The 12,514-nt window shown below is 31.2% G+C and overlaps 1 protein-coding gene across 2 annotated transcripts in view; it reads right to left on the reverse strand.

Annotated features, from left to right (window-relative positions):
• Positions 1–7,141, reverse strand: part of LOC110031499 — a 40,929-nt gene extending 33,788 nt beyond the window's left edge. Inside the window, exons 1-8 of one of the 2 annotated variants that reach the window (XM_020734722.1) lie at positions 6,960–7,141; positions 6,532–6,689; positions 5,472–6,453; positions 4,507–5,234; positions 4,360–4,425; positions 4,096–4,276; positions 3,925–4,020; positions 3,753–3,819 (exon numbers count right to left, since the gene is read on the reverse strand). In XM_020734722.1, the coding sequence (XP_020590381.1) occupies positions 3,753–3,819; positions 3,925–4,020; positions 4,096–4,276; positions 4,360–4,425; positions 4,507–5,234; positions 5,472–6,453; positions 6,532–6,689; positions 6,960–7,010 (2,329 nt within the window). In that variant the 5' untranslated portion in view covers positions 7,011–7,141. Of the gene's footprint in view, positions 1–3,752; positions 3,820–3,924; positions 4,021–4,095; positions 4,277–4,359; positions 4,426–4,506; positions 5,247–5,471; positions 6,454–6,531; positions 6,690–6,959 lie in introns of both variants that reach the window. The other variant, XM_020734721.1, reaches the window with a different exon arrangement.
• Positions 7,142–12,514: the final 5,373 nt, after the last annotated feature.

Below are 12,514 nucleotides of genomic sequence, written 5' to 3' on the forward strand. Positions count from 1 at the left end.
GTAAAGAAATCCTACACGAGACATTATTCATGATACATGATACATTCAAGAAGCAACAAGAAGTAACAGGAGCTTAAAGATTTATTCTGGTAGACACGGTTGAAGAACAATATAGAAAAGTTAGTGGCAAAGTATCCTAATTGACATATGATTAAGGCTAAGCATCAGAAGCCTAGTGGGTTGTTGCAACTGCTATCTATACCAGAATCGAAATGAGAGGACATTGCTATGGACTCTGTGATGAAGCTACCGAGATCAAAGAAAGGTCGTGATTTTGCATGAGTGATTATTGATCGTTTGACTAAGTCTATACAATTATTGACTTTCAGAAAGATAGATTTTGTAGTCGAATTGGCCATAATTTATGTCAATAAAATTGTGAGACTACATAAAGTCACAAAATCTATTGTGTCAAATTGAGATAGTAGATTCACATCCAGACTGTAGAAAAAAGTTCAAGAAATTCTAGGTACTCAACTGACATTCAGTACAAATTTTAATTTCTAAACAGACGGTCAGTCAAAGAAAACGATCCAAATATTGAAGGATCAACTTCAAGTTTGTGTACTTGAGTTTGGTAAAAGTTGAGAAATGCATATACCTCTAATAAAATTTTCCTATAGTAACAATTTCCATACCATTATTGACATGCCTCCCTATGAAGTCTTTTATGGAAGGAAATGCATAACACCTCTTTGTTGAGCAGAAGCTGGTGAAAGGAAGTAAATTAGAGTTGATTTAGTTGACGAAACAACTAAAAATATCTGACAGATTGATGATAGACTGAGAGCTGTCCAAGATAGGCAGAGAAAGTATTATGATGTTAAACACCGACCGGTGAAATTTGAAATGGGGGGATTTGTTTTTCTGAAGGCCGGTCTGATGAAATGTGAATTCGAAAAGTTTGAAAAGTTGAGTCCATGGTATGTTAGTCCGTATGAAATATAGAGAAAATTAGGAAAGTGGCTTACCGACTTGCATTATTAGCACATATGTACGGGTACATAATGTGTTTCATATTTCCTTATTGTGGAAGTATATTGCTACTAAGGCTAATAAGGTTGTCATAGACCTCATAAATGTTCAACCTAACCTGACATTTGTGAATGAACTAGAAAGAATCAAAATTATGATGTGAAACAGCTTAAGAGCAGAGAGATTACTTTTGTGTATTAGTGAAGCATGGAATTGAAAAGATGCCACATGAGAGAAGGAATCAGAAATGAGAGAAATACATCCTCACATGTTATATTAAGGTATGAACTATATTCTTATACTTTAAAATTTGAGGATGAAATTTTTATAAGTGAAGATCGTAATAATAATCTTTATTTTAAAAATTTTAAATAATTATAAAAAAATGAAAATGAATTTAATTTATTTGTTACGACCCCTGTGGTTTCACAGGTCGTTCGAATGAAACGATTTTTCGTCATCTCCTCACATTCGAACTCAACAGAGGAGTCGAGAGAGACAGGGAGAACGAGAGCAAGCCAGAGGAAGCCGTGAGAGAAAGAGAGAAGAAAAGGCAGAGGAGGGGGAAGAGGAGGAGAAGACGAAGACAAGCAGCGTTTCCCTCCACTCACGATCGAATGTGACAGAGCTCGAGGGGCTTTGTCAAGTGTTTGCGAGCAGTCAGTGAAAGGAAGGAGGATCTCGCACAGCTCCAAAGATTCGAATAAAGCTTCATGCTCCGATCAAAGGCCTTCGTCCCTAGCTCTTCGGTAGACAAGAGAGGATCAGCCAATTTCCCTTTAGCATGCGGCTTACAGGGACCTGGACTGAGCTTCGGAAACCCCTGGCGCAAGCAGCGGCACGCCAAAGCTAGCTCTGGGCATACTGGAGAGAGTTCGATCAAACGCTCATTTGCTCGGTTCGAAATTTTTAGAGCTAGGCAGAAGGCTTATAAAGTAAAATATTAAATTACTTGAGTTATTAATTCTAATTGATTTAAATTAAATTATGAAATGTAATTCCAATTAAAAAATCCTAATATTTGATTTTTAAAATTTTAGGGATTTTTTATGAGGAAACTAAGGAAGATAAAGGAGAGGAAATTCAGGTATAAAGTTTGATTGCAATAATTAATTGTTATTTTCCTAATTTAAGGAATTTTAAAATGAAATGAAGAATTCTAAATTTAGAATTAGTTTAGAATTAAATTATTATTAAATTTAAGTTTGCTAGAATGAAATTTTAGAAGCTTTAACAAAAATTTGATTTAATTGTTGCTATTATTTAGTAATATTATTGGAATGTTGTTATAATTAATAAATTGGAGATTTCATGGGGATAAAGACAATTTGAATATTTCAATGAAATTATCTAGCATGCAAAAATTTTAAATGAAATGAAAATAGAATTGATATAAATTAAATTCTTCTTATAGGTGAGTAAGCCAAAAGATTAGATTTGAACTAAGGAAAAGTACAATCTGACTGTATCATATAGGTGAGTAATATGTTTTTATTTTACGATAATTTTATTTATTTACACGTGTCTTTGGTGTCTTTCAAAGTTTCTTTCAAAATTTAAAAAATCCATGTTTACCTTTTTAAATATTAAGTGTAACAACAGATATAAAGTATGTTATATGCATGTATATGAGAGTCATCCCTAGATAATACTGGTAGAAGAATGCAATGTACTTGTGCATGAAAATTAAAAAAAAAATGTTTGTATGCCTCTATGATGAATTAGAAATGATTAAACATATATTATTTTAAATATATATTTAAATAATGATTCTCAATAATAAAAAATTTAGCATAAATAAATGAAAACAAATGAAATTGTTTTCTTTTACTGCGCACAATCTTTTACTATTTGTTGTTTTTTATAAAATATTTTAAAATGTGAAATATTTGTCCATTGGCGAGTTTTAACTCAAACCTTTAGTTACTAATAACTTACAGAAAAATCAATTGTAAACTGGATTGACCTCAAAGAATATGCATATATGCGTCGAAGAGTCCAGACTGATAAGTATTATAGTTCAATTTTATTTTTTGTTACATGTAAATATCTAAATGTGAATAAACTTTTGTAAGTATAAGTTTTATAAAGTTGAATGACTCTTTTCTGCATTAGATTTTATTTTATTATGAAATTGAATTGTTAGATAGTTTTCTTCCATCCGATTAACAATTCCCACCTAGGTAATTTCGAACTCCCAGACTGGATCGTGACAGAATAAAAATAAATTAGATTTCTGGTCATATGTGAGAAATAATCATAGATTTTATTTGGAATTTAGAAGGAGCGAAAAACTTTGATCGCCGATAGGCTTTTGTCTTCTATTCATCCTATGAAAGCCACCATATGAATATCCTACACATTTCTTTTGTTATGTTCATATTGCTCTTTCTAAATCTTAACTTCGTTGTTTCTTATTTTCATTTTTATCATCATCTTGAAGTGATGAAATTGATTAAAAAATAAGTTGTTTAAGAAAGGAAATTTAGAAGGGTCGCATACAAGCATCCACCAAAAAGGGACCTAAAACAATAGGCTTTATGTAGCATTCTAAGGACAACAAAACTGTTTAGAAAATGAATCAATTAATTACTAATTTACTACCGCTCTGCTACTAATGAAAACTAATCAATAAGTACACTATAACTTAAAACAAAACTTATTCCCGTGATTAACAACTTAAAGGCCTCAATTCATTTGGTTCCTTTTAGTTAGCTTTCTACAATTAGCAATGCCAACAAAATATCAAGGCAATACCAAGCTAGTTTCAAGCATACCTTCTTTCATCCCATAAACATTCTTGCATCCTTCACAACGGCATCCCAAGGAACACCCAACACCAGCCTTCGCAAAAAAAAAAAAAATGCGGGTGAAAAATGTAAGCATATAAAAACTGAAACGCATAAATAAAAAAAATTAAAAAAAAAAAGTAGTGCAATAGAAACACACCTGATAGCATTCACAGTATTTCTTCAAGCACTTGGACTTCTTGCAATTGCACCCTCTTTTATGCCTTGCGGAAGGAGGTGTGATATGCTTATTATCCTAGAACATGATTGTTATTTTCTATCCTCACAAAAGAGAAACAAATAAAATTGAAAAATGTGTCAAAACTCTTACTGCACTCTCTTTTAGATCACCATTAGCATGCACAACTTTAGGAGCAAATGCAAGTGGATTGCGAGCTTCTATCAGTTGCCTTGTTGAACTGACCATTTCTTCATTTTCTGAATTATTAGAACATCCTTGGCAAGCACAACTTTTATTGCAAAACATTCCAGCAGCAAAGCAATCACAATAGCTGAAAAATAGGAACATAGAATAAAGCATAAAATTGACTGCCAGAATAAAATCCTATTCAGCACAAATCCAGAAGAAGCTTACAGTTTCAGGCATTTGGACCTCTTGCAACTGCATCGTTTTTGTCCCTCAATCTCTGGATTCTTCTTCCTGTTAAATCTGAAAAGTAAGAAGAGAAAAAAGAGAGAGAATGGAAGGCAGTAAAACAAAGTTAATAGAATGCATGCTTGCCTCTTCTTTCCAAGGCTAGTTTGTGCTGAATCCTCTGATTTGCTGGTTTCTACACCTGGCAATCCTTTTCTACTGCACGGAGTTATGTGGTGAACACTAAATTCCGGTTGCATGCACATATCCAAAGGTTCTACATCAAGTGGTGAATGGTAATCTGGAGCAAAATCTAGTGGTTTATTACGCTTCTCTTTATTGCATTCCTCCATTGAATTAAATGAGGAATCATCAGAATCAGATTGTAATTGGACTGAAACTTCTCTAGCTCCATTTCTTAAGACCATCATATCCTTCGATTCCTGTGACAGTACTTCACAACCAATGTCCAAAAATGTTTTCCCATTGTCACCTAAACCCTCCATTGGCATCTTCATATCTATGTGGCCATTCATCTCCCCAGTCATGCCAATGGTATTTAAGTGCAAGCCAATACCAGACGATCTAGGAACCACTGCAGTGAATCTTCCCTTGCTTTGCTCAGAACCATCAGTCTTAACCAAATAATTGCAGGAAATATTTCCTGGTAGGGACTGAATCGACTGAACTGTGCTAGACATTGCAATTGTATTTGTAGTAGAACCATGTGAACTTCCCATATTAGAAGATATCATTGTTGTCACTGGCATGAAACGAGGACTTTTTAAGTTCGTACAGTTTCCAGCGTATGCAATACTCTGTTCCTTCTTTTCAAAATCCTCAAACTGAAGACGTTTATACATGCCGCGACTATGCTGGGTCATATCCTAAACATGAAGAAAATGAATTGCAATTATACTGTAAAGAAATAAGAACAATAAGCATTGAAAGGATCAGTATCATTTGCAGCATCACTATCTGATCCAATTTGAGATTTTTTGAAAATTTTGAACTTAATTGATTAATTAATATGAAACTATTGGCACAGAACCAAAAAAATTCATGCTAGTTTATATTGAAAGCATAGGTGCAGTTAAACACATAATTTGTACCTCCTGATCATAGTTTCTCTGGTTCTTGCCAGATGCATCACTAATCTGACTCGATATACCAGGATGATTAGTGTGGAACTGAGAATTTCTTGGAATTTCACATTTTGCCTCATAAACACCGCCCAGTTTACCCAAATATTCTGTACTTACAACATCCTGCATTCCAAGCACATAAGTACTGGAAGTGCTTGGGCATTCGTCCACATGACACATACTACTAAAATTCATAGTGTTTGGAACATGGGAATGATTAGATAGTTTCCTATCAAAAGTGATAGGATCATCATCTCTACTAGAAATTGAATTTACATAGGAATTTGACTTAGCTTTAACCTTCCTGCCAAGTAGTCCTCCCTTCTTTTCATTCTCTTCAAAAGCAGCAGGCACAATTTGAATACTTGGCTTCTGCTTGGCAGAATCCTTCTCAAGTTGACATGATGAATTTTGATCACCAACATTTAAGTTGGAACTCAGTTCAGCATTAACAAGTTCTGATTGCTTGGTGTATTCGGCCACAAAATTGGTTACAGTGGCAGAAGAGTTTATCACTGGAACTTGTTCTGAATCCTCATTGGGGTATGCCATCTGATCACCGTTGATGCCAAAGGCCATCTCCGTAACTTGTGCAGAATCCTCATTGGGGTATGCCATCTGATCCCCATTGCTGCTAAAAGGAATGGCATCTTTATCACGAACCAAATCATCAGTTTCTCCCAAGAAAAAACCAGGCGAGCAAGAGTTATTTTCACAATCTTCACTGGGAATGGACAAAAATTCATCCACACTGTTCGAATGACTCCTGCAAACTTCATCCTGAGGATGGTGACCACTATTAAGCTTCTTCTCACTACCATTACTTGATTGAACAGCTGCAATTGGAATAAATTGCCTGGTCATGCAAGGATACTCCGAAGATGTGGCAGCAAGATCTGCATCACCCGTGAAGGGCTTCTCACAACAAGGAAAGAACAGCGTTTGAGACCTAAACAAACACCAAAACAAGCATACTGCATTATTCATTTCCATTCCTCAAACAGAACATGAGGCCACAAGTTGTTACCTTCTCCACAGTTTTGAATCTATCAAGCGATTTTGTGGTGTTGCGAAGACCGGTTGAGGGGATGGAATATCAACGCTATCAAAAGCTTGGCTGCTTAACCTGCTGCTAATCACGTTTATTGGAGACAAGTTGTTAAAAAAGTTCGATGTAGGAGAATCCTGTAATTGAAAAAAAAAAAACAACAAAAACAGGATTCAAAATCCATCACAAATGCTTCAAGCTTTTAGAAACAAGGATCTTTATTTATCATTTTCTGAACACAAACACAATGTACACTCAAGTTCAATCTGGAAATAACAAGCATTGTCAGATCTAGAACCTTAAACAAAAGGAATTGTGCGGGTAAGAAAACGTAAAAATTCAGCAATCCAAAGAGCGTTAATATTTCGGATCAGAATGGAAGAAAAGAGGAAGAAGATTGAGAGTGCCTTTGATGACGGAGTATTTGGCGGCAGCTTGGATCCCTGAGGAGAAGTCATCTCCTGAAATCAAACCCTACTGCACCTCAACGGCGAGAGTCTTATGTGCCCTAATCCAGTTGAAACCGATGCATCCCGCTCGGCGAGTAATTTCCATTTTTTGTTTCTAGTAATTTAGGGATTGTTTTCAGTCTTGCTCGTGAAATCATTTTTACGTTGCTCAGGTTTTTGTTTTGTTTTTTTGTTATGCTTTGTTTCGAAAGAGCGGGAAGTCTTGAAAATAAATGTATTGGCAGGCCGGATGCACGGGCCGGCCCATTTAAGGCCATAAATTTTAATTTGAGGAAAGGAAAAGCCATGCTCTCATGTTAAATTAAAGTTAATGGTTTTAAAATTTAGATTGATCATTTTTTTTTATCAAAATTGATAAAGAATTTTTTTTTGATTTTAAGTAGAAAGATAGTTGGGTCTATGTCCATGATGGTTGAGAGTTGAATGAGTTGTGGAATTAAAGTTTAAATAGGATGATGGACAGATAAAAAATTAAGGTGTTGTGAATATTTAGGTTAAAGAATGAAAGACGATAGAAGGAGCGTTGCTAGGGTTGCGGAAGTGATTATCTAGCAATTTTTGGAGCATCGCTAGGGTTCTCCGTGAGAATTCATTTTTTTCCTTCATTTCTTTTGGGAAGAAGATTTGTATCACTTATTTTGATCGACTTTGGTATTCATAGATTTTTGTTCTTTTGATTCGTGTTTCCCTCGGGTGGTTGTCTCTTTGTCTCTTTGTCTCAGGAAAAGTTTTCGATCTTGGAGAAACATTACGGGCAAAGAGCTCCATAGCAAGATTTAGGGAGAAGTTTTGACGTCTCATGCTTCTCACTAGAGTTTCAATGTTTCTCTCTAGAGTTTCCGCATTTCTTTTTGTTTTCCCTCTCTTGGGAAAGTTCTTTATTTCTTTTTATTTCTCCTTTTTTTTTGTTATTCTTTCAAATTTGGGACTTCTTTGCCCATTTTATTAGATGGATTTTATTTTTCTTCCACTTAGTTCTACTTCTGCTCGGTCGATTCTTGGCCCTATTCCAACACTCAAGTGGAAGAGTTTAGTTTCATGTCTTAATAGTTCTTCTAACTTTGATTTTTCTTATATTCCTTGTTCACAAAATAAGTTTTTTTTCTTTGAACTTGAAGTTCAAAAAGGATCAAAACAATGCAATTTGGCCTAATTTGGATATACACTTGGGAAGAGACCATTCTATGGTAATTTTTCAGCGAGAGATTAATAGAATGTGAAAATTAAAAGGTGTGGTTGATTTTTTTATCTACAAAATATTTCTTTTGTTTAAATTTAATTATGAAGAAGATTTGGAAATAATTTTAATGGGTGACTCTTAGTTCAAATATAGAAATTCATTTATCTTTAAAAGATGATCTCTGATTTTTGGCCACTTAAAGAGGACTTTAAAATCATTGCCATTTAGGTGAAATTCCCTAACTAACTTTTGTGTTGTTGGAATGAACTTAGTATTTATAACATTGCTAGTAAAGTTAGTTTTTCCTCTAGTTGTTGATTCTTTAACAACTAAATGTGCATTTCTCTCTTTTTCTAAAGTTAATATTCAAATTATCAAAAAATCTCATCTCTCCGATTATATTTCTCTTGATAATTGGGCATGAATTTATTTTACTAGTGTTGTATGAGTGGAAATTAAATTCTTGTGATACTTGTTCCACATTCGCTCATGATTCCTGATCTTGTCATATAGCAAATACTCATCATTCTGCTCCTATTTTACCTACATTTAGTGGTAGGAATAATAATATAAATAATTAAAGAATTAATAGAAGTAGGAGTAAACCTTCTTTTCTTGTTTCTAGTTTTGTTCCTGTTACTGTTCCGACTTCTGTTGTTCATAGTTTTATTAATGATGTTGCACCTAGCCTTAATATTGATGTTTCAGTTAATGATGTATTCTACTAATAATGATATGAATGAGAATATTGGAGAAAGTCATTATGTTATTGTGGTTTTTAATTTTAATAATATAAATTTCGTTACATTTTGAGTTAATATGGGATTTAATGACATCGCCAACGTTTAAGATAGTTTGGATGTCAGTAATAAGCATAACATTGTTGATGGTTATGATAATCATATTCTAAAAGATGGCTTTATATTGGATAGTGGTAATGATTTTGTTATTGTTGCATACGACACAAGTAATAATACCATTATAAATAGTATTCTTAATACTTCTAATGACAATATTATTTCAAATGACTTTAATGATGTTATTTATTTTGTTCATGTTACTTCACCTTTCTCTTCACAGGCATAGAAATGGATGTCTAAAGTTGATAAACTCATTAGCTTTGATTCATTTTTTTTAGTTCTCTTTCTTCTTATATTTATTTATGTTAAATCCAAATATTTTGGATCATAATTTTGTGGATTTAATAATGATTCGTGTATTGCTAATTGTAAGAGAATTCTTCATGAAAATTGAGCATATTTGATCAAACTTTCTTAAACAAAGCTTTTTATATCTTCTATTTCTGATAATTTCTCCACTATGCAATTTGATCTTTTTCATAATCAAGGCAATATGCATACATTTGATTTGGATGGTCATGGGTGTATTTGGATTAAATGGAAACCTGATATTTTGTATTTCATTTATTTGGATGTTAATATTCAGTACTTTCATAGTCATGTCACTTTCTCTTCTTCTGTTAAATTCTATATTATTTTCATTTATGTTGATAATAGTGATTTAATTATGAAAGATTTATGAGATTCAGTTTCCTCATTTTTCTAATAATATTGATGATCACTAGGTTCTTTTAAGTGATTTTAATTGTATCCTTGGAATTAATGAAAATGTAGGTGGTATATCACATATTCATAGTAAATTATTTTATTTTAATAAATATATTTTTAATTCTAATTTATAGAGTTACAAAATACTAGTTTGATTTTTTTTTGTTCAATAATCAACTTGATAATCCCATAAGATGTCTTTTAGATAGAGCTTTTTGCAATACTTCTTGGGTGTTTTTTTTTCTTGATTTTTTTTTTCAAAATTTAGAATTTTTCTACTTCAGATCACTCTCCTATTTTAATTTCTTTGTGGAATACTTATAATTTGAGGCACAAATTTTTATATAAAAATTATTGGAGTCAATACTCTAGCTTCTTGATATTATTAATGTTGCTTAATGTTGTTTGTAGTATTAATGTTATAATTATCTTTTAAACTTGATCTCAAATTTAAAAAGTAAGCAAGGTGTGATTATGAAAAGCTTGAATACAAATTTTCTTTTCAAATATTTGCTTAATCAAGCTTCTATTATCCAAAAAGATGTTCATAATACCTTTTCTTGTAATTGAAAATGGTTAAAGTGAATGGCTAAATGTGATTGGTTATCTAAGACTGAAAGCAATATTAATTTTTTTACTACAAGAATAAAATTAGATATAATTCTAGTATTATTAAAGAAATTTGTGCTTATAGTGATTATGTTTATCATCAAAAAGAAGTTGCTAATGAAGTTATCTCTTTTTTCACTTCTCTTTTTAATAATTATGTTAATGTTTTCTATGCGGTTCTTTATAGTATTCCTATCTTTAATTATATTTTTAATTCTGATAAAAAGAACTTAATTAAATATTTGTATCCTAAGGAGATTAAAAATACTTTTTATTGTATTAATAGTAATAAATCTCATAGTCCGGATGGTTTTTCTTTCAAATTTCTTAAAGATGTGTGGGATATTAGTGGTTATGATAGTAATTATATTATCAAATATTTTTTTTATGTATAGCAATCTTCATAATAAACTTAAACAATATTGCATCACTTCGATTCCTAGAATGTAAAGTGCTCAAAATTTTAATCATTTTCATCATATTTCTCTTTTTAATACCATGTATAAAGTTATTGTCAAACTTTTGGTGGATAGAATTAAACTATTTCTTTCTAATATTTGCTCTAGCTTTTTTTTTTTTAAAGGTAGAGATAGTATATACAATATTATTATGTCTAATGAGTTTTTATATGATTTTAATTCTTTTAGCTCTAGTAAAATATTTTATTTTAAAATTGACCTTAAAAGGCTTTTGATATGGTTAATAAAAATTTTCTCTATGATACATTTGTTAAATTAAGATTCCCTATTAATTCTAGTTGTTTTATTAAAGCTTGTACTGCAAATGTTTGTTTTTTTATTATTAATGGAGAAATAAATGGCCATTTTTTCTTTCTTTGATTTACGATAAGGTTGTCATCTTTCACCTTATTTATTTGTCATTATTATGGATGCTCTTTCTTCTATGTTGGATGCATTCAAATTTTTTTATGTGTGACATATATTTAATAAAGCAAATCAATTTATTTATATTGATGATATTTTGATATTTGGCAATGTTGCCCCTTCTTTTATTTTTCATTTGACAATTATTTTGAATAAGTTTAGTCTTGCCTCTAATTTAGTGATTAATTTCTCTAAATTTGTTATTTGTTTCTCTAAAACAATTATTCAACTATTCAACAAAATCTTTATGATATTGGTGGTTTTCCTACTAAGACTGTCATGCACTTATCTTGATATTATTGTTAAGAGTTCAAAGCTCAATTCAATGGATTTCATATTAATATTGACAAACTTAGAATTTGGTTGGTCAGTTAGAAACAAAAAGTTGTATCTATGATTGGTCGTATTCAAATAATTAACTTCATCATTAAAACTTATTTTTACTATTTGTTTTGTTCCACTTCTTTGCCTAAATGCATTAAGGAAATAATTAACAATTTAATTAGTAATTTCTTTTGGCAAAATTATAATTAGAAAATTTGATTAATATTTTTTAGTACCATTACTTTGCCTAAGTCTTTGGGAGTTATTGACATTCCTTCTCTAGATAATATTTATTTTATATTTGAAGATAAGATAATTTGGAGAGATTTTAATTTTAATTCTTTGTTAGCTAATTGTTAATTAGATTATTAAGGATCTATTTGGATAAAACACATATCCATGGTTTTCTCTTTTTGGAAAGACATTATTAATATCTAGAATTAAAAAATGTCAATTCTTTTCAAATAACATGCAATATTAGTCTTCCATTTTTGTTTGATCCTTGGATTAAAGGTTTTTTTTTTTTGTATGAGATTTTAGGGATTTCAATTTTTAATTATTTTCAATTCCCTAGTTCTATCAAAGTTAAAGATGTTTTAATTAATGGTAATTGGATTTTCCTCAACATTGAAATTTTCTAATCAATGTTTACATTTTTTTACAACATTTCTATTGTTATTGATGGAAAAATTTGTGATTTTTTGAAAGAAGAAGAATTATATTCTAATAAAATTGTTTATCATTTTATTTATGAAAATTTTTCTCTTCGTGATTGTTTTAAATTAATTTGGTACAAAGGTTTTTCTATTAATTTAGCTTTGCATACTTCGAGACTTTTTTTTGATGGTCTAAAGATTTCTAATATTCTTATTTCTAGAGGCATTAATGGTCTAAGAAATACGTTCCTTTGAAAGCTGCTCTTGACCC

Source organism: Phalaenopsis equestris, unplaced genomic scaffold (genome assembly GCF_001263595.1).
Source record: "Phalaenopsis equestris unplaced genomic scaffold, ASM126359v1 Scaffold000834, whole genome shotgun sequence".
Taxonomy (NCBI): Eukaryota; Viridiplantae; Streptophyta; class Magnoliopsida; order Asparagales; family Orchidaceae; genus Phalaenopsis; species Phalaenopsis equestris.